At 41.9% G+C, this 26,012-nt stretch overlaps 1 protein-coding gene across 1 annotated transcript; it reads right to left on the bottom strand.

Annotated features, from left to right (window-relative positions):
* Window positions 1-1,220: 1,220 nt before the first annotated feature.
* Window positions 1,221-20,560, bottom strand: LOC139285382 (alpha-2-macroglobulin-like). The gene is made up of 35 exons (XM_070905946.1): window positions 20,475-20,560; window positions 19,467-19,647; window positions 19,119-19,275; window positions 17,846-17,898; window positions 17,237-17,257; window positions 16,430-16,595; window positions 16,258-16,342; window positions 16,023-16,140; window positions 15,413-15,551; window positions 15,203-15,312; window positions 14,926-15,117; window positions 13,098-13,298; window positions 12,817-12,880; window positions 12,558-12,703; window positions 11,279-11,428; window positions 10,214-10,357; window positions 10,015-10,093; window positions 9,768-9,903; window positions 9,291-9,516; window positions 8,872-8,998; window positions 8,490-8,611; window positions 8,347-8,398; window positions 7,585-7,668; window positions 7,176-7,352; window positions 5,488-5,563; window positions 5,005-5,161; window positions 3,858-3,932; window positions 3,461-3,623; window positions 3,190-3,377; window positions 2,617-2,829; window positions 2,168-2,292; window positions 1,994-2,084; window positions 1,819-1,887; window positions 1,632-1,737; window positions 1,221-1,270 (listed from the first exon to the last, which is right to left on the bottom strand). Exons 1-35 carry the CDS (start codon window positions 20,558-20,560, stop codon window positions 1,221-1,223), a joined length of 4,329 nt encoding a protein of 1,442 aa, XP_070762047.1.
* Between the last annotated feature and the right edge of the window lie 5,452 nt (window positions 20,561-26,012).

Raw genomic sequence — 26,012 nt, 5'->3', positions numbered from 1 at the left:
TGTGATGTCACCAAAATGTCTATCTAATATAATAAACTGTTTTCATAATCGAGAAGTGTGTTTTTGCCATGACCATATCAAATTAGCACTCTCATAAATGTGTCTTCAGTTTGAAATGTTCAGTGGAGTCCTGTTGGTTATTTTACTGTTCAGGTTTTAAATGAAATGGAGAGCCAAAGTCCATTTGATGTTATTTCACTACAGTTTGAGAAACTTAATATATGCTCATAGCTTCAGTCAGACTCAGAGCTGACATTGTTGTTTTTTATTGAAATATCTACATAAGCATTGGATGGATTGCCATGATATGATTGGCATAAACATCCAACCCAGAGATGTATAAACTGCCCTGACCTTTAACCTTTAATCAGCTTAACGTGTGTGTTCACCTGCTGGACATCAACATGTCAGCATGCTTGACATTTGCATTTAGCCAACTGTGGTTACAGTGGGACCCTGTCTTGTTTTAACGTTGACAGTGATACAGTTACTGTCCCTACGTATTGCAGATTATCATATTAATTTGTGTTTAGTCAGATTACACACAGCAAACCTGGGGCTATATAGGGATATTGTTGCACACGATGCACAGCGAGGGGGTCGAACGGAGGGTGAATAGGGTTTCACATCGCAGCTTTATTTTGGCGGGTGCATGAAATACATGCGATCCTCCTGATAAATAAACGAAAACATATGCGATAAATAACAACAAAAGACGGTTAATAATGGAACAGTTCGACAAAAGACCAATTTGTGTGAGACGTTAAAGATTACATGAGGCTCACATATTTTATTGCCCATTATGCATGAACTTACAGACACACAGCTGTAAGGGACTGTAGCAGAGCGCTAACAAGTCTACTACGTGTGCATACACATGTGCACAGTCTTGTCGGGTTATATCACTGAGGACCAGAGGTCTGAGTGGTGACCACACTTTTCTCTTCAAGCTGCAAATGAAAGAAAAAAAAAATAGTCAGTTCTATGGACTTTTAGATTTACAGATTATTTTAGGTTTAATATGTTACTAGTCACTAAATTGAATAATAATCCGCTATTTTATTGTACTTTCCCCTTGCAATATTTACTGGTTTTATAAAGGTACACACATCAGTTAAATAATCATATCCGTCAATATTTAACAAATGAACCAGTATTTGTAAATCAATAGACTGTGGTCTTTTGAAACACACTTTGCGGTGTCGCTGCACTGTATGTTATTACAGACCTGCAGCACAGGAGTACATGTATTCGGTCTCAGCCTGGTCACCTGAGAGGAAAAAGAGGAAATTAAATGATTAAAACTGTCATTCATTGTCTGTTTATACACACAGCCTCCACTTATGGGTGCTAATAAGGGCATTGTAATGTGTTATAAACCATTTATTAAGTGTATATATTGCTTATACATTAGTCTTAAAATATATGAATGCTGGCTAATGTGTTTATGAGGCTGTCTGGGATACTGTATTACAGTTGCAATTTCATGCAGTCATTCATTCATTCAGGTGTTGTGAAGCGCCGGAATCTGTCCCAGTTTATGTCAGGCAAAAGTTTTAAAACGGTCCGTTTGAGGAGCAGAGCGTGTCAGTGTGTGCCGTGGTCTCTGTTAATGGATCTAGGGGTTTTACTTGGCTGGTAGTAGTCGTAGATCTTGACCACGGCTGGCTTCAGGTTCTGCACTGGGAGCTCCTGTACGAGCTTTAAGCTGTGGTTGATGGGCACGTCCTTTGGTAACTGTCGGAAGAGAAACAGACGACGATCAGTCACAAATCTGAGGGGCGCCGTCCATCGTCCCTCACTGTGAATTCCTCTCACCTCAGTTATGTACACGAGGACATGATCCTCCTTTTGTTCAACGCGATCCACCAGCAGGGCACCTTTGAGCTGTGAGGAGAGGGCGATACTCAGCTGGGTTATCTTTACCGTCATCACGACATCAACGACTGACACCAACATGTCTGTTCAGGTTAAAGTCTCTGTGATAACTCACACTCTTCAAAGACTCTGGGTCTGGGACAAAACCAGAGAGCATTTTGATATCCAGGATCACCATGTTTGTACTGTTCTCCTTTCCACTGTACCTGTTAGTGGACACAGGATCGTTTATAGAAATGATTCTTCAGTTATCGCTGTAACATGGATCTAGTTGTTGTGGATTACTTACAGGGACTTTAGCTTCAGACTGAGTCCGGGTCTCTGAGATTCGCTGGTGCAGTCGGCCTCTGGTTTGACCTCCACACTGAGAGTGGTGACATCAGTGGGAGTCGGGATGTTGTAGTGAAGAGAAATCTGGGAAAGATGTCCATCAGAAACATTTTCATGAAAAAGGATCAAATGTTTCCTTTGGATTTCTTCCCATAGGCTGTGCTTGGTTACTCAAGTACAGTTATTCAACAGGGAGCCACATTTCCTTGTTTGTGCTGAATACCAGCAGGGGGTTTCACTTCAAAACATGGAGTAAAGGTATCTTACCTGTTTAGGATGTGCTGAAATGAATTCTAACAATTGCAGAACTACTACCAGCAAAATGTTTATGTTAATGACCTGAGCCTAGCCTCAGAGGGGGTAAATGTGTACAGAAGAGAAACAATAAGAGCTGCAGTGACCTCTGACCTGCATTGAAGCACACGCAGTTCCCTTCACCTCCAGGCTGTACTTCCCTGTCACGTCCTGCAGCAGCTTCTCCTGGTAGAGCAGTTTGTTGCTCGGATTCACATCAAATGTCAGCTGGCCACTGGGAGACTGGACTGTCACTGTGCTTGAACCCCCCGGACTGAACACTACAGTGGAGTAAAGGGCCAGAGCCTGGAGAGCCACCACTGTGTCCTACAACACACACACAGAGTCGTGAACACACTGGTATGGCATCATTTCTGCCTCTTGGCTGCATGTGTATCCTCGATTTTGGGAAAACCTGGAGGTATCATCAGACATTACAGCAAACATGTTTCATCCGAGTATGAGCATCAGATGCCCTTTTTATTCTTCAACTATGGGATGGATTGCCTTGAAATTATTCCCAGAGGACAAACCCTATTGACTTTGGAGATCCCCTGACTTTTCCTCTAGTGCCCCCATGAGCTTGACATTTGTGGTTTTGAATGATATGCCTCAACAACTATGGGATGGATTGCCATGGTGGTCACATTCATGTTCTTCTTGTAATAACTTTGGTGATGTGTGTACCTGTGTAGAGGAGAAGCCTCCATAATGGTTCTGCTGGCCTGTCAGCCATCTGACGATGCGGGTGGCGTCGTCCAGGTCTTCAGCAGTAGGGGAGCCACTGAGTTTGGCCAGCAGCACATAGGAGCTGATCTCCACAGACAGAGAGGCTGACTCTTCTGTCGCTGTCTGAGACCAGTGCAGGACACCTCCTAAAAACAGCCATCCATGCACAGGCACTCGGTAAGCTGACAGTAACATGACAGTAAGGATTTGTTTTAGGATGGCGACGCACCTTGGTTTAATGCAACCGTGTCCAGGTGCTTCAGAAGGTGAGCGCGGGTCTCCACGTCTCCGGCCAGGGTGAAGACGTACGCCAGCAGAGCTGTAGTGTAGGTGTTGCTGAGGTCACTGATGGACTCCCTGAGGCAAGACAGGCTCCTCCTCACCACAGGATCCTGTGACAGGTTAAAAACATGGTTTGATCAGCTAATAACTCGGATTATTTCATAGATCCTAACACAGCAATATTTCATTATATTCATGAATTCATGTAGAAATATTTAAAGTCCTACAGAGAAGCATATAATAAAACAACAAATAATGACACAAGAAATGTCCTCTCACTCGTGCAGTTAGAGGTGAAAACAACAACAACAACCAGTGAACGGTGGTGGAAAGGGTCGACTCACAGATGCGGACGTGTTCATCTCCAAAAAGGCCGCAGTGATGTAAGCACTGAGAGTCACTTCATCGGACACACCACCCTGTAGAGAGGAAGCACCAGTTACTCTCTAATCCCAGTGATGAGGGTCAGGTTCAGGGTTGTTGCCATTATACAACACAGGATCGCGCCATAAAAAACGCGGCTGTAGCCCTCTCCGTGCTACACACACAGACAATGTACAAACAGATATTTAAAATTAAATTAGAATGGGATAATAAAATAGGCAATAAAATAGACTCTATAACTATAAAAAAAAAAGTAGCACTAAAAGAAGAAATAAAAAGGAAAACTAAAATGTATTTAGAGGGGAGATATATAGTTACGTACATACACATACAATATGTGTAATATCAGTGTAATATGAGTGTTTTAAATTATAGTGGGAACTATATTTTTTTAATTTTATTAAACAAATCCAGTGACTGGATCAGTCATGTAGCAGAGGCTCTGCAGTCTATGTTGATATGGTTTGGGACACGCCAGGACCACTATGGATATAAGTGGTTTCTGTTTTTGTCCCGCATCATGCTTCAATTGAACACTTTCTCTCACTTTATTGCATGCTGTTTATAGTTTGACTGATTCCGTTCGTTTTGCGTTTCTGCGTGTTCGTGTGTTTGTTTACGTTGGATTGAATCCGTGTGCTTTTGTTGGTTCCCTTTATGTGGGGAAGTGTGTCATGTGTAGGTTGTAACAATGCCCTGTATTAGTGTCACACAAACGTGTTTCATACTGATTCCAACCATTTTAGTTTTTCACATTAGTGTGCATGCATTCAGCCTGTTACAGTCGCTCCTGTTTGTTTTCTCACTTTTCTCCTTTATTAACTCTGCTTCTTTTTTGGTTTTTTAAATACTGACTTTTGAAGTTGCACCCTCTCCAAACATGCTGGTGGAGGGAGTTCTGGTACAGTTTTTCACTCTGGAAATACTTTCACTGTGTATGATCCCCCCCCCCCCCCCCCCCCCCCCCGGGGATCAATAAAGTATTTCTGATTCTGATTTAAACTGATCCACAGTCAGTAACTCCTGGTTAGCTGCAGGCCACGTGATGTGTTGCCGTGCCAATATTTAACATGAAGGCAAATAAAGATTGTAAAATTTCGCCCCTACCTTCATTCTGTTGTGAAAGAGTTTCCCTGACTGCTGGAAGCAGCCATTTTGTTGCTGTTTGCCGATCAGCCAAGTCTTTGACTGTTCAATCTTGGTCGGGTCAACGTAGGTGAAAGACTGTGCTTTGACAAAGCATCTCACAACAAAAGCAGTCAGCCTGAGGGGAAGCAAGACAACATTAGCAATCTCTGGCAGAATTAGATGAACACTTGAGCTTGTCGCACGGTGTTTGTGCGGTTGTATTGTGCTCTGATATACGTCACATACTGTAGCACACATTGTGCACACTGGAAGAGTAGGTGAAACACTGGAAACACATGATGTCACTGTTCCACTTGAACATGAATGCTTGAAACTTAATATTAATACTTAGTTTCCTTTATTGCTCTTGAGGCAAACTCCACAGGAAGCCAGAGGACACGATATGATAAAGTTCTGCACACTGTAAACACATCATGTTGTTCACGGTGCCAACGTTCTCACCAGGTGTTCCCCGTTCCTGATCCAAATGTGCTGTAAGCACCATCAGAGTGCTTGTAGTTCAGCTGTCTCTGGTAGCCTGTACACAATGGTGGAAGACGTATTCAGATCCTTTACTTCAGTAGAAGTACCAATACAGAAATGGAAGGATACTGCATGAGAAATCCCACTTAAGTAAACATACAGAAGTATTATCAGCAAAATGTACTTAAAGTATTAAAGTGAAAGTACTGTTTTCCCTGTGGCGGATATATTATTATATATGACATGCTGTTAATACTGATGCGTCAGAGTGTACTGTAAGTGGCGTAGTTACTGTTTTAACTACTTTATATACAGCTTGGTGGACTAGTTGAGTGGTTCCCAACATAGCGGTCGAGCCCCCTCCAAAGGGTCACAAGATAAATCTTGGGGAGGGGGTCATAAGATGATTAATGGGAGAGGAAAGAAGAAATTTTTTGGACAGAATAGTTTTTTTTTTGGGGGGGGGGGGGGGGGGGGGGGGGGGTAACGGATAATTTAAGGTATTTGAACGGTTATTTGGGTGAAACCATGTGAGAAGTTTTGAGGGGAAATCCCTCTTTGGTTGAACTGCTGACAACTCACAGACATCTGAGATGTGAAGACACTGCTTTGTTGTGAGGGGTCACACGCAAAAAAGATGTGGGAACCTCTGGTTTAATCTCCAACAGTGTATTTCATAAGCGCATCATGTTTTTCCTTATGTAAAATCTTAATCTGAAAAGTTACTGCAGCGACCGAAAAAAGCTGAATATTTCCTCCTAAAAATGTGGTGAAATGGAAATACTCAAGGAAAGTATAAGTACCTCAAAACTGTACTGCAAGTACAGTACTTGAGTAAATATTCTTAGTTACTTTCCACCACTGATTGACTGCAAAAACATGTTTCTTATGAACGATATCAAAGTATGATCATTATGGAAGGCAGACATATTTTATATATATATATATCAGACATACTTTTTACATTACCTCACAGGTAGGACAGACCCAAGCCCACTACTAGCTTTTTTGCACTCTACATCAGTTATTGTATCCAATAATAATAATAAAATAATCATTTTCATAATAATGATGCATTTATTCCTTGTAGTTCTTCTTACCTCAGCTCTCAGGTCTACTTTTAATCATGTTTCCCTCCACCTTCTTATACACTGTGGAGTTTTATTAGATGAGCCAGCATCTTTGGTGTTATTTAATGTATTTTGTCCCAACTTGGAATTCCCTATGCGTTGCAGTCCTTGTACCATGTGGTACCTATGTGACGCGTGATGATTGATAAATATATTTAACTTTCTCTCCCTCACACACTTTCTCCCTTTATCTCGCTTTTTTTCCCTCCACACTCGTGTAAAAGTCAGCTCCATTCTGTGACTCTTGTTTAGAAAGAAGTCACGTTAAGCGCTGGTTGGCAGTCTGAATGAACGCAATGCAAAACTTGAGGCTTGTGTTTAACTAGCCAGCAGTGTTCATCACTGCTAACTCACACTGATAGTTCCTGGGACGTTTTTGGGACGATTGCTTTGACTGGACTTAGGTTTCTGTTGAAAGCTGATAAAGTACCTGAATACACAAGACGTTACTGGGTTCTTGATAACTTCTGGAGTCAAAAAGTACCATTTTGTCCTGTATTCCAAAGTCCGAATGTCCATTTTTATTTTTTTACTCACCACTTGTCAGGAAGTTGGTAGCCTTCTCCTTGATGGCTGTGGTCAGCTGCTGGGTGTTTTTCAGGTACTGGAGGATGTAAATGTTGGGGGCCAGGAGCACCATGTTCTGCTCACCACATCCATACGGCATCTTCAGCAGCCCATCCAGGTTCTTCATGGCCCGGCCCAGGATGTCACCTGCACAAGAACACATGTGTGACGTGTAACTAAACTGAATGAATGTCTTATTTGGGGCTGGGTCATATTGGGTCACAGACTGGGTATATTATCTACTGAGTGGTGATACACATCTTTCTTCATCTCACTTCACCTCTTCATCTCCACTCCATCGAGCAGAAGGCAAAATGCCAAAAAAAACTAAACGCAAAAGAGCAACATTGAAGTCAAATCAGTCCCTCAGTCAGTTTACCGAGCACTGATAGTGAAGCACGGGCAGATCCATCAACCACATTCTCCGGGAGCTGTAGCTCCACTTCCTCTGTCAAAGCCTCTCCTGGGTGCAGAAGAAAACCAAACAGCATCACGGTTACACGGTTGAAATGTTTTAGCATGTCATCAAAGTGTATTCTTACATTTCAATCCGAAACAATTCCTCCGCACATATTAGTCTACTTATTTTTGAAAATTGATCACAAAAAAAGTGAAGAGACAAATCACGCACTTAACACTGAAATACTTCTGTCTGTTTTAAAGTGTTCACGCTGCGTAAAAAGACAGCAAACCCCAAAACTGACACATATTCAACCCTTTAAACTATGTCATGAAATCCCTCCAAAGAAAAGATGTGTTTGCCAAAATTTCAATTGATTAAAAGTAGCCAAAGTCATCCGCCATGTCCTCACTGTCATTTAGCACAAGTCTACAGCAGAACAGTAGCAACAACTAAAAACAAATCCCATTGAGTGGGCCTCAGTTGGTGAAACCTTTAAAGCTGTGGCATGTGCAGCTCAAAGGTTTGAATATTTACTTCAGGCAGTTTGTATAGCTCCATTATCTGGAGAAATGTCCCTATACTCGAGTTTACATTGGTTGAGACGGAACTGTCTCGCAAAAGAAAGAAAGAAAAGAGAAAAAATAAAGCTGAGTAAGGGTGCAAGGATCTGGGTTTTTTTTTTTTTTTTTGAGGGGGTGGGGTCGTTGGCATTGAACAATTTTGGAGCTCCACACTGACCTTTTGGACAGAGCAGCCAGTTGTGGGTCTTTGTCACCTCAGTTCCCTCAGCCTGAGAAGGAAGGAGGCAGGAAATCATTTCACTTGCACATGTACAAACGCTTCCACTCAAGGTTAACCAACAAGACACTGAAGTTTCATACCTTCACTATGAGAGATCGTGTGACCACGTCGATGCGACCTCTGTCTGGCAAGCTCACGATCTCATTGTCACACAAAGCTTGGGATGCCACAGCCTCGGCGCTCACCGACACATTCACAACCCCTAAAAAAACAAAAACACACCAAACACTCCACTTTTATTCCGAACGTCAGGAATAAAGACAACGTAAGTAAGACAACGTTTCCAAAAGGTTTGTAGAATCAGTAGTTTGTTGTCTCAGAGACTAGTGGCGCCCCGCTAACACAGGAGCCGGACACTGTCCCTCTGCAGTGATTTATCTTGGGGTCCACTGAACTTTTGCAGGCAGGATTTTTATCAGACTTTAAGGAATCTGCACACGGGGGTGCAGGTGTGATCCTCACCCAATGCGGAGGGGGCCATGGTCCAGCTGAGGGTCTTGCGCTCACTGCCACACAGACAGGATGTGTACTGGTCGCCAGAGAGGGGAGTGAGGGTGTAATCTAAGGAGGGGGCTGGAGTCACAGTGACCTGTTCAAGAGAGACACACAAATAGAAATAGTTCAACATTTTGGAATATACGCTTTTTCACTTTTGTTCCAAGAGTTAGATGAGAGGAGGGGGGGAGGGCTCTCATCAAAGTTCACCTGTGCACCAAAGCTGGGTGGTGTCTGACTTCCACTCAACCCAAGTCAGGAGGAGGGGTGTGTACAAAGGTGGGCTGAGGCATGTTGCCCCATCATCAACTGCTGATAACTCGCATTCATTCATTTTTTTTCTTACAACAGCCCAGTAGCATTTTAAGTGTAAAAGCATTGATTACCATGATGCAGCTGGACAGGTAGTTGAAGGTGGTGGCCTTCAGTTCAAAGTGCTCCCCCCGGATGATGGAGTAAGGCAGGCTGAGCTCGAGGAAGAAGGGCTGGAAGGCAGTGAGCTCTTTACGAGGAGCCAAGCCAAAACCCTGAGGGGACAAACAGAAAGCCTCCGTCTCCCAGGTGGTGATGGTGTCTGGGACAGTGAGGGACACATTCTTCGTCCCGGACTCTCTGGATCAGCAGACACGCAGATAGACAGTGTGTTAGAGGAACTTTCTTTCACATGACACCGATTAGTCATAGATAAGCAATGTGAGTGGATGAAAGAGAAACATTTCACTGTATGACTGAATGCAAAAGTGCTCAAGAGCCTTACTTTTAACATGTTTTCTCATCTTCAAAATACACTCCCACACTCATTTTTTCCTGATTTTAAATCCACCAAAACCCCTGCAGTTAATGGTTAAACAGAAGAAGCTCACCCAATTTCCACCAGGTCCCATATCCATGTCTCAGGGAAGAAAGAGCGGACTGTCTCTACGGGCGGAGCAGCTTCATGTATGAAATTCCTCGAAAAGGGTCGAATAAAACCTCTTTCGCCTGATTTAAAAACAAAACCTGAAGAAACACACACACACACACACACACACACACGACACCGCCATGACTTTTGCTCACATCCTCCTGATACAACAATCGTCATGGTTCACTTGAGCCAAAAAGTCTCACCAGGGTAGTGTCTTGCCTGTCTCTCCAAACATGATGACATTCTAATAAACAAATTTGTTGCCATCTTCAGCCCCAAACTCTAGAGAAACCGACAAGATATACATTTGTCACTGCAAACCTGGGTGTATCACAGCGTCAGTTATATGTACAGAAAAAGCACTTTAAAAATATAATAAATAATAAGTAATATAAGAAGTACCTGAAAAACTGCGTGAGCATCATCTTTCTTGTGATACTCACGAAAGAAAATGGCTCCTTTTTGTCTCACATTGAAGCATGGTAAATCATCTTCAACCTCTTTTGGAATGCTGGATACTTTCTTGACAGGCAACAAGTCAAATATCTGAAAGGACAGATGCAACACGTTTGTTTAACTCGGGCTGTTAAACAGCGTGCATTCATTTCTTTCGAATCTGAAATCATTCGAATTTTAAGAAATGACACACAGGCCCATCAGATGAATCATGAGCTATTCAAAATTCACTTTCTGCCCAACTAAGTTGTCAATGCCACTACTGTTAATGACACAGCAACATGAAGCTGAGAGAGCATCACTTCTGCTCCTTATTCGTGCTGCCATCTGCCATGTGGTTTTTGAAACTACCAGCAGGGGTCACCAAAGTCAGCGCTAAGACCACGAATCACAATGTCCATGTTTGAGTCTGGCATGTGGTCTTTGTATGTTGTTTCCCCATCTCTCTCCTCACATTTCCTGTCATATCTCTACTCTAATAAAAAGGCATGAGATGCCCCTAAAAAAATTTAAACATAAAATAAAAAACATGAATGCAAAAAGAACAGGCTCTACTTTTCCCTCTTATTATACCTCATAAGGTCATTTGGGGTACGTTAGGCTACTGAACCAGCCAGGAACAAAGTCCTCAGTAGGATGAGCACTCCCAGGTCATTTCACGCTGCACAAATCTTAGCATGTATCAGTATCAGTGATTATATTGATGCAAACTCCACCCATCCACAGTCAATCAGAGTCATCACGCCTGACTTTACACAGTGAATAATAAATGAATAAAATGTAAGAGAATGATACATGTGCACCTTAACATCTCCGCTATAATGTGAATAAGCTTTAGTTTGACTTAAGCTTAACTTAAAATAACCCAAAATATTAAAATAAAAGACATTTACACGTGATGGAGACAAAGCATAAGTCACCTTGTTTTTTTTTAATCTAATGTCCTGCATCCTGATTTGTTCATCATCTTATTACCATTATTTGTCTGATTTTGTGGATTTCACCGGTTACCTTGTCTGCCTCCAGGGTCTTCCCTGGCTCCTTGATGAGGACGCTCTGGTCGACAGCGCTCACCCCACACAGAGAGTCTGGCTGGGCCGTCACCTGCAGGACGCTTTCCTCTCCTGGGACAGCCGAGGACGGAGAAAACTCCAGCGACACCTGAGACACACACACACACACACACACACACACAGCTATGAACCTATGTCACTCCAGTTAGTCACCTCATCTCAGCTACATCCCAGTTCATCCCAATAGCCTGTTAATAAAAGTAATCACATGTGAAAAAGATACCTGGTTAAATGACCCCGATACATGGTGTGGTTAAATCACAGATGTAAGAAGAGACAGGGCCCCTTTCATTCCTATGGAAATTGCTCAGTGGTGCAAGAAGCCAAAGAAGTTCGACCTCCGAGTATAAAATGACCCGGATCTTCAGCATAGCTTCCTCATTGTTCCTCAGTGTTTCCTTTAACCCCGCCTCCCAACCGCTCGGCCTCGGGCTCGCTCACATGAACAACAGTGACAATGAAAATGACTCTGGATGCGGCTATTAGTGAATTTTACAACATTTAGGACATAATGATTTAAATAAGGGCTATTTAAGTGTTCGTACTGGGAAGTTGATGATTTGCGATGATTGACGTATTTTTGGGCCAGTGTGCATCACGTGGCGGACCTGGAAGTTGTGATTACACGGTTTGGCCACTACGTCAAACTGACCTCAAAGCCCGGCGCGCTTCCCGAGGGCTTGGGTTAGATATGAAGCTACAGCCAGCAGCACCAAAAACTGGAAACAGGTAGCTCTGTCCAAAAGGTAACAGCCTCTAAAGCTCACGAATTAACACGTCATATCTCATTTGTCTGATCCATACAAAAAGAAAAGCTTAAAAGCGACATTCGCCATCGTTTGTGCCTGACTGTTTCTCAGCAAGGACCAGTTGAGATTACAGGAAGTGCCCATTTGTTGTCTTGCCTTCTGTTTTGCTCAGCCCTTGCATTGGTTTAATGCAGTGCACAGAAAACAAACAAACAATGATACAAAAGGCCATTAACACGTGATCTAATCTCCTTACATTATCTGGATAATGACATCTGATCCACAGGCCTTTGCGTTTACACCTTGCATTAATAAGCACTCTCGTTATCTTCAGTCTTCCTGTACTGTGATCCCATTGCATTCCAATCACAAGGTGCGTTTACATCTTGCATTAACATGAGTTTTTCCCTTATCCAGACATCATCATATCAAGCTTTTGTAAATATTGACCTGACGCCTCACGCTCACCTTGTGACTGAAGCATTTGTCGGTGGAGAAGTCGGCCCTGTGGGCGATCACAGACTCATTGGAGAGGACGGCGTAAGCCACAACCTGGACCATTGGTGCCATCTCTGCAGACACTTTCAACTGGAAGGACACCTCGCCCTCAGTCACTGAAACAACAGGAACAACTGTTATGAACAGCAATCATCATTCGCATTGGCGGGACCTGTATGGATACAAGTCGATGCCTAAACGGATCATTAAAGCCACGGTCTTCACCTACCTCGTTGATTCTGCACATCAACCTTTCTGAATCCTTGCGTGACAATGGCTCCTCTGGATAAGATCTGGAGAGTTAACGACAAAAACGAGTCAACGAATCAGTCGCTCTGCTATATAAAGCCTTGTTACCCATTAACAGCATACTTCAGCCGCAGCTATTCTGATTTACCAGCACAGGATGTGGGAGTTAACACATTACCAGAGATCCCCGTCACTTGAGTGATTCAGAGCTACAAGATAGTTCGAGACACTTTAGAAACATGCTACTCCACCAGGACTCACCAAATACATCACATCCACAGAGCGCTGGGTCAGTCCAGCTAATGTGTATTCGATGGAAATGGTCTCTACGCTGTCACAGGGAAGCGGTGTCTTCTTCTTCTTCACATTCAGAAAGCTGACTGGTTTAGAATGAGGAGAAGACGGCCGGATCACGGACAAGGTGTGAACTGCGTCCTCGTAGTGTAGACGTCTGTGCGGGTGCTCTGGCCTTTGTGTGATGTGAGCCTGGATTATAGAAAAGTACCAATAACTAACAGTGGTTGAAGTAGTCATTCATTTGTAAATCAGGAACGCAGACAGGGTGCTGATCCAACGTCTGATTCAAAAAAAAGAAAAGAAAAATCACATAAAAAGCTTCAGCGCCTGGTGCACAATGGACTGCACTGTCAGCTGCACTGTATAACAACAATATTGATGATGTAACATTTGATCCCAGTGCAGATGTTCGGGCTTTCATTCGCCGTTTCTCATCTCACTAAACAGCACATGGGCCCACTTGATTAGCTGCAGTTCATACAGCAATAATGTGTCAAAACTTTAAAGCAACATTATGCAACTATTTTACCTCAACATAACAGCTTCAAAATCATTGTGATGGGACACTGACTTGTAATAGGGAAAAATAGCACCTCTTGGGTAGAGGCGCCAGAAGTGCGTAACAAAAAACTGCAGGGGCGCTAAGATGCAAAAAAACTATTGTTGCATAATGTTGATAGATAGATACCAAACTACTATTGCTAGCACATATATTTCTAAAATCATAGGTCTACTACACTCATCATCACCATCGTGCTCATAACCACAGCCACACTAATCCTGCAAACCAAACAACCCTCATTAAAACTAACCAGCAGGTAGTGGTCAGAGAAAACCCTTCCATTTACATTCTTCTTTTAAAGTGTTATGCATCCACATCTGATCTCCTCACCCACTGTACTCTACTTTCTTTCTCTTCATCTCCTCCGTTATCTGTCTGCTGGCAGGTGCCACTGAGCTACCTCCGCTTTGGTCCTGACTATTGGATGGATTGCCTTTCCATTTGATACAGACATTCATGATCCCCAGGCGACGAGTCCTACTTTCTTTGGCGACCCCCTCTTGACTTTTCCTCTTGTGCCACCAGCAGGTCAACATGCTCCTTTATCCATTGAATTCTCTCTACATCTACAAGATGGATTGGCACCAATGCACCAACCCAGAGAATGAATCCTGATCCCTCTGGTGATCCCCTGACTTTTCCTCTCGTACAACCAACCGGTCAACATTTCTATTCGTCTAATACTTTGGTTTATGACCAAATACTTGTGAAACCACCGTCATCCCCATCAGCCTCAGCTGCGCTAAACAGTAAATGTTAGCATGCTAACTTGCTAAACTAAGATGGTGAACATGGTAAACATAACACCTTATGCCTGCTAAACTTCAGCATGTTAGCATGCAAACTCTTTTCTACCACAGTGTGCTCTTTATAGAACAGACATGCCTGGTAGGAACAATATCTTAATAAAATATGAAATCAAAATGATGCTTGACTTGTATTTATTCACACAAGAAAGAGAAATATAATGAGTTCCTGGAGGGTGGGCAGAGCCACATTAGTTGCTGTGCCATATGAAGGCTGGCGGATATCAGGGTTACATGTTTTCATAACTGTGCACAAACGACTAATTTGTGAAGTAAAAGGAATTACGTCATTTGTAATTCATACAGCTGAATTAATAAGATTGTCTGCAGGAATGAACAGAACATGAACAATCTTTTATCCTGCTTGTTGAACCCTTATCAGAGATAACAAGTAAGATATGTCAAAGACTGCTGCTTGGCTGACAGAATTCAACACAGTGTCACTCACTATAAGTCTGATGTCCCCGCTGAAGTTAGTGGTGTTTAATGAGAAAGCGGCGACACCATCACGGTCAGTTGTGAGACTCTGCAGCCGGTGTGATGAATGCGTGCCACTCTTGGACAGGTAGACCACCGTGTCAGGAATGGCCGTTTTATTGAAGTTAACGGCTTGGATCTGTCGGACACACGGGGATGCATCACTGAGAGTGCACATTGTTTCAGTTGCACTGTGTACAGAATCATGCCCATTTTGCACTTACTTTTCCCTCCACAATTGATCCTTGGTCATAAATCTTGGGTGTATCAATAAAGGACAGCTTTCCAATGACATAAGAAAGCTTTATTGCTTTACTTTGTGAGTGTGAAATACCTGTAAGAGAAGGCTCCCTGTTACAACAGTGAACATGCAACATATGTAAAAAAAAAAATATGTATAATATGTGTGTTTCTGAGGGTAATTGAAAACTTGCCTGTCCCATCCTCTTCCACTTTTGCATTGAGAAACCGTGTCACTCCTGGCATACTAAACAGGTTAAAACTGATGACGGAGTTTTGTTTTGTGAAAGCTGACATCTTGAAGGTAAAAGTGGCACAGCCATTCTTGTCTGTCTAGAAAGTACAGCATAAATAACAACAACATTAACGAGAACTGAGCTTTGTGTCATCCAAACAAATTCCTGTAGATATTGTGAGCGTTGTTTTTTTCCCAGAGACAGGAGACGAATGAAAAATCTGACAAACTTGAGGCAAGCAAATTGACATATGGTTTCTATTTTTCCATTTTCCAACAGTCCAAAGGTATAAAATTGAAAAAGCAAGTGACTTAGGTTGATCTGACAAATGGAAGATACACGTTTTTTTTAACAAAAAATGGAAGACCTAAAGATCTAAATGTTGTGGTCAGCTTACAATAGTCTGCTTATATCTACAGGATAAGTGTATCGTTCATTTTAAAGGTGAGAGCAGCCCATGCGATGGTCCGTGGTTTGCCACCGGACTGACACAACGGGTGATAACGGCCCCCTGGATGTGTTTGATGACGCTGTGGAGATGACACTCGGTGGCTAATAGCAACTGTACCTGCATTGACTTCCGGTGGCACCTGGGAAGATGTAAGCGGTGAGGGTAAAATCTCCTTTCCTGAGGTTGGCAAATCTCAAGTTCAGCACTGCCAGGCACAGGCTGTCCGAATGTATATCTGAGAGGACAGTGGAACAGTAATGAGTTTCGCTGAAAACGTTTTTCACTCCTCAAATTGGTTTGTTTATCAGCATATTTTGACAGGAGTCATGTAAGAGAAAAGCCAACTACTTACGTTGCACATACTTCGGCTTTGATTTCATCCTGTGCCATGCTTATTTCATCAAATGCATTTATTTGCACACCAAACTTAGGCAAAACTGTGGAGAAAACATGGTTGTTAGCATTCTTCAGCCATTAAAATCCCTGAACAGTAAAAAAAAGAAAAAAGAAAAAAAGTAGCTTACCGTATTTCTCCACCTTGAAGCTGTGATGCATTTTCTTTCCTTCAGTCTCCACAATAACATTGTAGGTTCCTTCACAGGCCTCAGGGTTCAAGGAGTACGAAAGCTGCAGTATTTTACCATTGGATGTTTCGCTCAGCCACTGTCCAATCCTGTTGCCCTTTGCGTCCTGTTAAATAAAACAAAATGGGAAGAACACTGGCAGCCTATGGAGATCCTTCTGTATCTGTATGACACGAAAGGACTGAAAACATTTTTTCAATTCATATGCAAAAATACTGAAACAGCTCTTCAGGCTTGGTTCAATTTTTCCAAGTCTGTCTTAAAACAATAGACAGGTGTCCATATGAACCCTGAAACAGGTTTCGCTTGTTATAATCATTCCTCCTGTTCATACTGGCCATGAAGAGATCTCTTCCTAATGTACTTTCAATGTAAGTGATGTGAGCGGGGCACAAAATCAGTCCAGTCCTCCTTCTGTGCAAAAATGTGTATGTTTATTAGGAGCTACTGTAAAGCTTCAGCCTTCTGAGTTAGTCCAGGGGATACCTTCCAAAGTTAGTCTTTTCAATACGAAATCCCCTCTGTAGGTTATTTCCCCTCTACTGCAACTCAACAGGGAAACAGGGAAAAGAGTAACTGGAAGATATCCTCTTCCAGCCTCATTTTAGCTTCAGATGAACGTCTCAATACATGTTTTGCACAAAACATTGATTGTGGATTTTGTGCCCCATCACTTACATTTAAAGTGCATTAGAAAGGGAGCCTTTCCTTTAATGTGCGCACACGATCACAGGGTGTGATTCTTACCTCAACTTGAATGATGTTGTACTGGAAGAAGAAAACAAATGAGTTAATAAATGATAGTGCTGATGGTTTCCCATCACGTCCCAGAATAACACTGATGTGCTAATGCAGCATTTTACTCAATACAAAGTTACTCTGCAAAATGTTGCTTTCCTGATGTTACACTGTTAGTAAGAAGCAGTCATTGGAAGCCATTCAATATGCAGTAGACTAAAACAACCACCATTATCATTGAAAACATACAGTAAAACGCACGACTTCCTGTGAAGCTGAGCCATTTTCTCATTTTATTTTATTTTTTTAATAACAAATGTTGCTCTATTTATATTTACATACAGTTGTAAATATCCTTTCCCCAGTTTTAAATTGGATTGTCTGCTACAAAATGTCACTAAACAAGACATTTGTGTTAGGAGTTATCACACCACTACAAAAATATGTGACGACCTTCAACTCAGCACAGGCAGGTTTACCTAACGGGGCTGTGGTTGTGCTGCTGACCTGAAAGCCTCGACAGAAACCCTGGCACTATGTTGTTTACAGTGTTTATCCGTTCTATTCCACTCCTCCAGCTGGAGTGAAAAAGCCATGGAGGTTTAAAAGAACACTCACCAGCTGGTTGGCAGGCCTCCACTTTGTGTCCAGTGTGACGACTCTGAAATGCACTGAGAGAAATACAAAGAGATGACTGAAACCAACAACTCGGAGTGGTTTTTAATGCATGGTAAAAGGCATTGTTGGTCGTGTTGGAGGTGTGCTGGTTCACACAAACCACAGTGGCTTTTCTTCCTCTCAAGGCTCACTGTTGTTTCTGCTCGCGCTGGTAAATATCTGGACTAAATATTGGACCGACAAAAAGCGCCAAACACGTCCACATGTTGCTCCATTCTAGCGCTGCTAATCGCTTTTCACTAGCAAGGACCACACCACAACAATATGTCATTTACAGGTTTAATGAAAAGTCTGGTATTGGATGTCAGAGACAGATGAATGAATGTAAAGGGGAAAGATGGAGGTTGAAGGAGGATGTCGTCTGTTAGGCTGGTCTGGGAGGTCGTAACCCTTCCGTCTCGGTGTGTTTCCACCCGAGCTGATTACAGACCCCCAGGCGGTACCTAGAATGAGACGTGAGAGGAGTGTGCATCGGATTGAAGGGGAAGGGATGAGGGGGAGGATGGAAGAGAGGATGAAGGTATGAGAGGGAACAGGGAAAGGGCGGGTGGGTCGAGAAATCTGAGACAAAGCAGCGCTGGATGGTTTGCCGGGTATAAGTAGGCTTGACAGGTTATTAGAGGTGTGGTTGAGGCGTGGCCCTGCTCCCGAACCTTTAAGTTAAAAGTTAACTAGTTCACTTCATTAAATGTGAGGCGGCAGCAGTAAGAAACGTTTAGCTTGCATCAAAACAGCAAATTCAACTGTGATACGGCTGTATGACGGTGAGCAGCACACAGAGAGGGTTTCATCAATTCGATTCAAATACAAACACATGCACGTGTATGTCATTTGACTCTTGTTTGGGAAAGGCGGACCCCACCAGTAACAATGAAAGCTAGTATATATATATAGACTCAATCACAATGGTTATAGCAGAAAAAAATGGTGACCATTAACAGTAGAGCACAAACAGGAAATGATAAATGACTAAAAAATGGTTTGTTTACAATGTAAAATCTGTAATATCTGACTCTATGATCTTTTGTTCATAAAGTCTGGTTTCACTATTGAAATACATTTGGTTCCATATGCAGACCACCAAATAAACAACAAATGTTTATCATCAATCACAAGGCGACAGACGAGTTACTCACTCTTTTTCCATGTTTGTCCTACATTCTATCAACTTTAGGACAAAACTTACTCAGTCAAAATCATTTATGATCGGTACCTGTTTGTCCAGGGAGGTAGATGGGTTTGTCCGTTTGGACGAATGTCATTGGCTGATAGGCTTTGATCTTTACTTTCCTGACTTCTTTAGAGTAAAATGTGTCGCCTCGTACCTCCACCTCCAACTTCTGCACCTCTTCATTCTGCACTAAAGGAGCCTGTGACAGAAAGATATTTAATAGACACCCCTCAAGAGTATTACTCAATGTTAACAGCAAACACAAGTCATCCTCGCTTATAATTGAGATATTTCTTTTCAATGTACATTCTTTGAAGTTAAACCATAGCATGCTTTGTATTAACATTTTTAAGGGTTTTTGTAGAATAATTAAATGTCTGAAGAGCTGACCTTAAACTGAACGCAGGTGTGAAACTCGGCGTTGGATGTCTTCTGGAGGAGGGTTGTATTCTGCTCTTGGGACTTCAAAGTGACGGTCAGGACCAGAGTCTCGTTGGGCTGCAGGAGACTCGCACAGAATTTGGTTTCAGCTCCGGCTTCAAGAACTGCAGGGATGGCTAACATGTAGTGCCTGCAGACACAGAGACATGCACACATCAAGGATCTTTAAAGTACACGGAATACATCACAATGGCCAGACAAGCGCTTTCCAATTGCGGCCCAGAAGGCAGCCTTCTTTTACTCAAATTCAGAGCACACAACCAGTATGTTCCTTGCAGCCCTCAGTGTCCCACAATCCATTCAGGCAGTCCTCGCCATCTCATTAAGTCAATAAACATCACATGACACATGACGAAGTATTTGCCAAGGCAGTCATAGACCTGTTTATCACTTAACTTAGACCAACGACAAAGCAATTGCATCGCAGTAAGTAACAGAATCATAGCATACATGGCAGTAGCAGTCCGGATCTCTGGTTATTAGGCATATAGTATTGGCCATATCAACCTGCTACCCTGTTTGCCATCATGAGTTGAAGTGAAATGAAGAAAGCAATAAAGTACTTTCATGACACTTGGTACAATTTTGAGGTACTTGGGCTTATGTACATCTGCTTTGCGCAACTTTATACTTTTTCTCCTTTATGTTTCACAGGGAAAGATTGTCATTTTAGCATCATCTTGAATGACTAAAATATTAAAATGCTGAGCTGTGAAAAGTGAATTCTTTATCTTGTAAATTGTAGTTTTATCTCGAATTAAAGCTGCACAAATCAATAATTTTATATAATGAGAGGTTGAGGGGTCAAATCTCCCTCTGCTCAATGCCGTCAAAATACACCCCCCCTGTCTGAATCTGTCCTGATTGATCGTTTCTGAACCGTTTTTATTTTTCAACAACATTTCACAAAAACCACAGGCGGTAGTTTGTTTTTTTAGACAGTACAAGTAAACTTACGGTTCCACCAATGCTTGTCCCACACAAATCCAGCCCAGGCAGACAAACAGGGTCCATGTCCACGTGTGAATCCCAGAAAGACCCATGACTGACTGAGATGAGCCTCAGACCCAGCATTTGCCGAACTCTGCTATGAAAACCCTGCTTTTATTTACTCAGCTGAAGCACTCACACACACACACACAGTTGTGTTTCCATCACTTGCAGGGACATTGCATTGACTTGCATTCATTTCCTGGAGACTTACTCTAACCAGACTTGCCTAAACCTAACCCTGACCCTAACCTTAAATCAAGTCTTCAACCTAATATTTTATGATTTACATTATGTGGACTTGTGTTTTGTCCCCATAAGGAAGGCGAGTCCCCACAATGTGACTGTGTTAACAGATTTATGTCCCCACAACATTAGTAATACTCGCCTACACACACACACACACACACACACTCAATAGACTTCCTGTTATTCAGTTGTCACGACCTGGCTCAAAGGAAGGACAAAATGTGGAGACCACACAATACTCTTTAAAGTCAAATAAATGTATTTAAGAAAACTAACTTAAGTCTGCAGTCAGTCCATCAGTAATGTGTGCAGTGTGTGGGTGTGTGCGTATGTACAGGTGTAAGAAAACAAAAGTAAACCAACCAAAGTCAAAACAAACCAAGTAACCCAGGGAGGAGAGAGAGGCTGGCTGCTCAGGCACCTATATAAATAGGTGAGGCATCACACCAACCCAGGTGTCAGCCATAACTCCTGATAAGCCACTCCCCAGATCCCAAAAGCCTAATAATCTGTCACAGAGTCTATAATATTAATCAAACCAGCTTGGGCTACATTTAAGGTTCAAAGTTTAGTTCACTGACATCGTTTCTAGGCACCCTGTGAGTCAATCATTTATAGGCTTCATGGTTTTCAGTTTAAAAGGCTGTCTGTAAAAAAAAAAAACCCAGCTTAGACTACATTTGAGAGTTCAGAGTGTGAATATTAATGTTGTCAATGTAAAGTTGACTTAACATACAGTATATGCCTTTTTTTTTTTTAAATAAATCTCTATGGCCTGTTTAATTTTACACACTCACTAACTGCTAGCTAAAAAGCAGATCCACTGAAGCAAACAGATTTGAAGTGTATTCATGCACTTATTTATAGTTTTACACATATTCACAACATTGAGCAATCAAAACAATGTCATCACTGGATATACCCAACATCAGTCAGTCAGGAGAAAGATGTCAGCTGATTTGTCATCATCACACATCACTTCAAACCTATTTTAACAGGACATAAAAAGCCAAAGATGGAGGACATCCGGTTATTGTTTTAAGAGGAACCAAAGTGTAGGTAACAGCTATAATTTCCAAACATCAGTAACTTGTGTAGAATTAATGTTTATTAAACTCTCTTTTTTATGAGTGAATTCTGTGTTCAGTCTAGTTTAGTTATTATTCAGAAGGTAAATTAGTTTGATTAGCTGATTAGTTTGTGAATGACATTCATCATTGAATCAGGGAATTCCTGCTAGCAGCAGCGTTCTCACCAGCACAAAGACACACAGGCAGGTGAACTGCACAGTGATGGAAGAAGTACTTTACGAGAGTAAAGGAGCAATACCACCATATAAAGATACTCTGTTATAAGTAAAAGTCCTGCATCCAAATCTTACTGAAGTAAAAGCACATAGGAATTTGGTCGTTTCATCTATTAAAATGCATCGTAGAGTGGATTCATTGAGTCTGTTTCCATTGAACTTCATCACAGTCGGCCTTTTCTTCGGATATTTCCAGTTTTTTTATTGGATTTAGGGCATTTCCTCTCCGGGTTTTTAATGTGTACATTGAAAAAACACTTAAATAGCAAAGATGCAGGTGAACCGAGTACTGACTGTTTTGTATCAACCCCAAAGCATCAACACTGTGATATAAAGACAGCAGTGCCGGCCCTAGCCATTTTGGTGTCCTAGGCGAGATTATGATTTTGCCCCCCCACCCCCGCGCGTGCATACACGGCAAACATTATAACATTAATAACAACAGCCGAGCGGCGCCCCCTCCGGCAGGTGGCGCCCTAGGCGACCGCCTAGTTCGCCTATGCCCAGAGCCGGCCCTGAAAGACAGACACATAACCCCTAAAGATTAGATCAAATACACTGCAGCCACTCCCCAGACAGATACTGATGGTGGAGGAGGTTTACTCATATTCATATCCAATGTTTGTCTGGAGGCTGCTAGATATTTAACATGTCTGCTGTCAGCAAAAAGCATAAAGTTTTGTCAATCTGAGACAGAAGCTCCAGAACCAAAATCATTGTCATACCAAATGTTTCAGCATCTTGAGTTTTTTTTTTTGTTGTCAAAAACATCTCCAGATATCTCCAGGTTGCTGTGTTTCTAGCCACCACTATTTATATTTTTGTTTTTGTTTTTTTGTAGCTATCGGGTTAGCAGGCACAGTATCTTTGTCTTCAATCAAATGATGTTTTGTACATTTCCATTTTAAGAGAAGCTTTTTCTCACTGTCTAGCATCACTTTCCACTCAAGGCGTGGCTGTTTTCTAATTTGTCTTTGGGGAGGGAGATCCAGGAAATGAAACCATAATCTAACCCATATCCATTAGTCCTAATGCACTAATGACTACAACACTCCTAATTTCCAGTTACAAGCTTCCCAAGGACACCATTATGAAGAGTATCATCATACATATCACAGGTTTATCAGAATAATCATAACTAACCCAGCAGTCTGCTGTTAGAGCAGTAGCAGAATAGTCACATGGGAGATAAAAAAAAACTGACTCTGTGTATAAAAAAGATGTGATCTTACATTGACATGTCACATATTAACACGACTAGAAACGTGATAACAGTTACACTGAAACCTAAACCAGAGCAGCAACAGGCGACGCTGTTCCTTTAACTTCTGCCATCCCTAGTGTCTTCACTACTGCTGTGGTGTGTTGGTATCCGTTCTGCATGTGTTGCATTTGGCAAGGCAGCTTTACGCAACTTTACGTCACAAAGGTCTTTACATTGCACACCCCAAATTTGAAGTTGATCTGATATGAGCTGAAATGGCCTAAAATTGAACAAAAGATTTAATGGAATTGGCCTGTAGGAGGGCTGCTATTCCAGCCCCCTAAAAAACAAACACGCACACAACACTTAAAGTCAGTGTAAAGCAATAATAAATGTGTTGTGAGTTTGTCACACGACAGAAAAATGTGCTATTAACCACCCAGCCAAATTTGAATGATAAAAAAAAAAATCAAGTATATTAAATTAGGTTTCAAAATCGTGAAAACATAAGCAGTATTCTCTGATGGCTCAAATGGTTGACAATATCTTCAGTTTACGTGGTAAAAAATGGTAATAGAAAGAGATACATACTAGTGTGTAGACATACTACATTAATTACATGCCTGCCTGAATAAGTAAGCCTTCAGTAGATTTTTAAAAATGTCAGATGTCAGTAAAACAGAGTTTGCATATCTAATGGTCACTTGGCTAAGTAAATCTGAGTGTCGTCGTTGTAGCTGTGATAAGCAACGTTATTGTCACATATGATTTGACCTAGAGAGAGCACGTACAGTTTGAATAATAGTGGCCCAAGAATCGAACCCTGGAGGACTCCACGTGTCATAGTGATCCGCTCAGATTTATAGTCACCAATGGCAACAACATCACTAACACAACTCTGCCTTCGAGATATGATCTGAACCAACTGAGGACTGAGCCAGCTAATCACACCCACTTTTACTTTCTTGTCTGTCAAGAAGTATTTTATGGTCCACTGTGTCAAACGGTGCACTAAGATCAATCAGCACCAAAGAAATGTTTTACCTGAATTATTATTTTATATTATTATATTTAGTGCGGTCTGTCCAAAGGTCTGTTTGCGACACACGCAAGCATAGGCTTTAATGAGGACGCGAGCCACTACAATGATGGATTCAAGTTTTAATTAAGGGGGTCAGACTCTCCCAATCCCCCACATAATTCGATCCACGTCTACAAGAGAGCAAAAATATATGTTACTGATCTGCCGCCACACACATACTACATAACAAATCTGTGACCTCCGGGTCTGAAAAGTGAAGCCAATGCGAAAGTGCCTTAAACCAGCATGGGGGCGACCCCACTGGTTGTGAAAAGAAGTCAGATTGTATAGAAGTCTTTGAGAAAATGCCCTACTTTCACTTGATTTATTACCTCCTCAAACATTTTCCTGATGAGTTTATGGTTTCAATCGCTAGTCGCAAGTCTTCTTCAATACAGCATGATGTCCATTTTGAAAATTATGTTCCCATTTAGAGTAAAATAGAAGATAAAGCAGGGTAGGCTTTAAGGTGTAGCTACCACAGCGGCCTGTCAGTCAGGATAGCGGCGTTCGTTGTTCTATAAGACACTCTAATGAGTGACTGTGAAGTCAGGTTTGCGGTATAAGTAGGTGTGCATAGTGTCCTCGGGTTCTCAGATCCCCAGCTCAACAGTCCAAATATGGTCACTTCTGGCTCAAAACAAACAAGATGGCGATGGCCAAAAATGCCAAACTCAAGGCTTCAAAATGGTAGTCCACAAACCAGTGGGTTACCTCACAATGGCTATGTCCACTTCTTTTATACAGTCTATGCCTCTACCTTGTCTGTCTCACGGATTGCGCAATACCTCACAGGTTCATCACAGCGGGCTCACCAGAGAAACGAGGACCGCTCTGAAGCGGGACCTGGAGCATATCATTGAGCACACATAACACAACAGTCTTTAGTAGATTAGTTTTAGGTGAAAGCTGATTGGAGGTCATACCAGAAAAATTGCAGCGCACAACCACAAATCAGGGGAAAAGGCAGGAAAGCAACACAATGTGTGTTAATCTTGACTGCTTATGTATTATGCACCCACTTTGAAAATGAGGGGTGCCAACGAACCGTCTGTAACTACCGTGGCTTGGGAGGTACAGTCTCACTGCTCGCTACCATAGCAACAGCAGCCGAGGTTCATGGTTATTGTAGTATTTAGAGGTGTTGACCACGCCAAAATGATGGATGATGTCTCAAAAACAAAGTTGAAATAATTGAAAGCGAACATAAATCTTTAGGATCATTACATTATCCAGGTGACCAACGTTGAGCCTATCGATAAAAGAAAAACTTGTAATAAAGGCGGAAGGCGGACCTATCCTAAAAGTCCTCCAATCTGAATTGTTTTTGTAGGGAATATGATGTTTTATTGTGTCTATGAGGCTATAAGGTTATGAGGCAGGGAGGGGTGCAATATCAAAACTCATTGAAATCGCTTTGCTTGTGGATTTTACTTTAATGTAGATGTCAGGCATTTGTTTTTTTTTCTGTGGCTTAACAAACTTGTAAATCCATCCTAATAATTTTGTTTAAAATCTCAATAATGCACAGTATTTATCTTTGTAGTCAACTTTACTGTTTGTTCCAGAAGGGCATATTGGACACTATACCCTGCACATCCACTATACTCTGCAAACACTGAACATTTTGTCTCACTGAAGTTTCTAGCAATCACCCAAATGAAC

The sequence above is a fragment of the Enoplosus armatus genome, chromosome 5 (genome assembly GCF_043641665.1).
Source record: "Enoplosus armatus isolate fEnoArm2 chromosome 5, fEnoArm2.hap1, whole genome shotgun sequence".
NCBI classification, from domain to species: domain Eukaryota; kingdom Metazoa; phylum Chordata; class Actinopteri; order Centrarchiformes; family Enoplosidae; genus Enoplosus; species Enoplosus armatus.
This window is presented reverse-complemented; position numbering and strand designations above follow the sequence as displayed.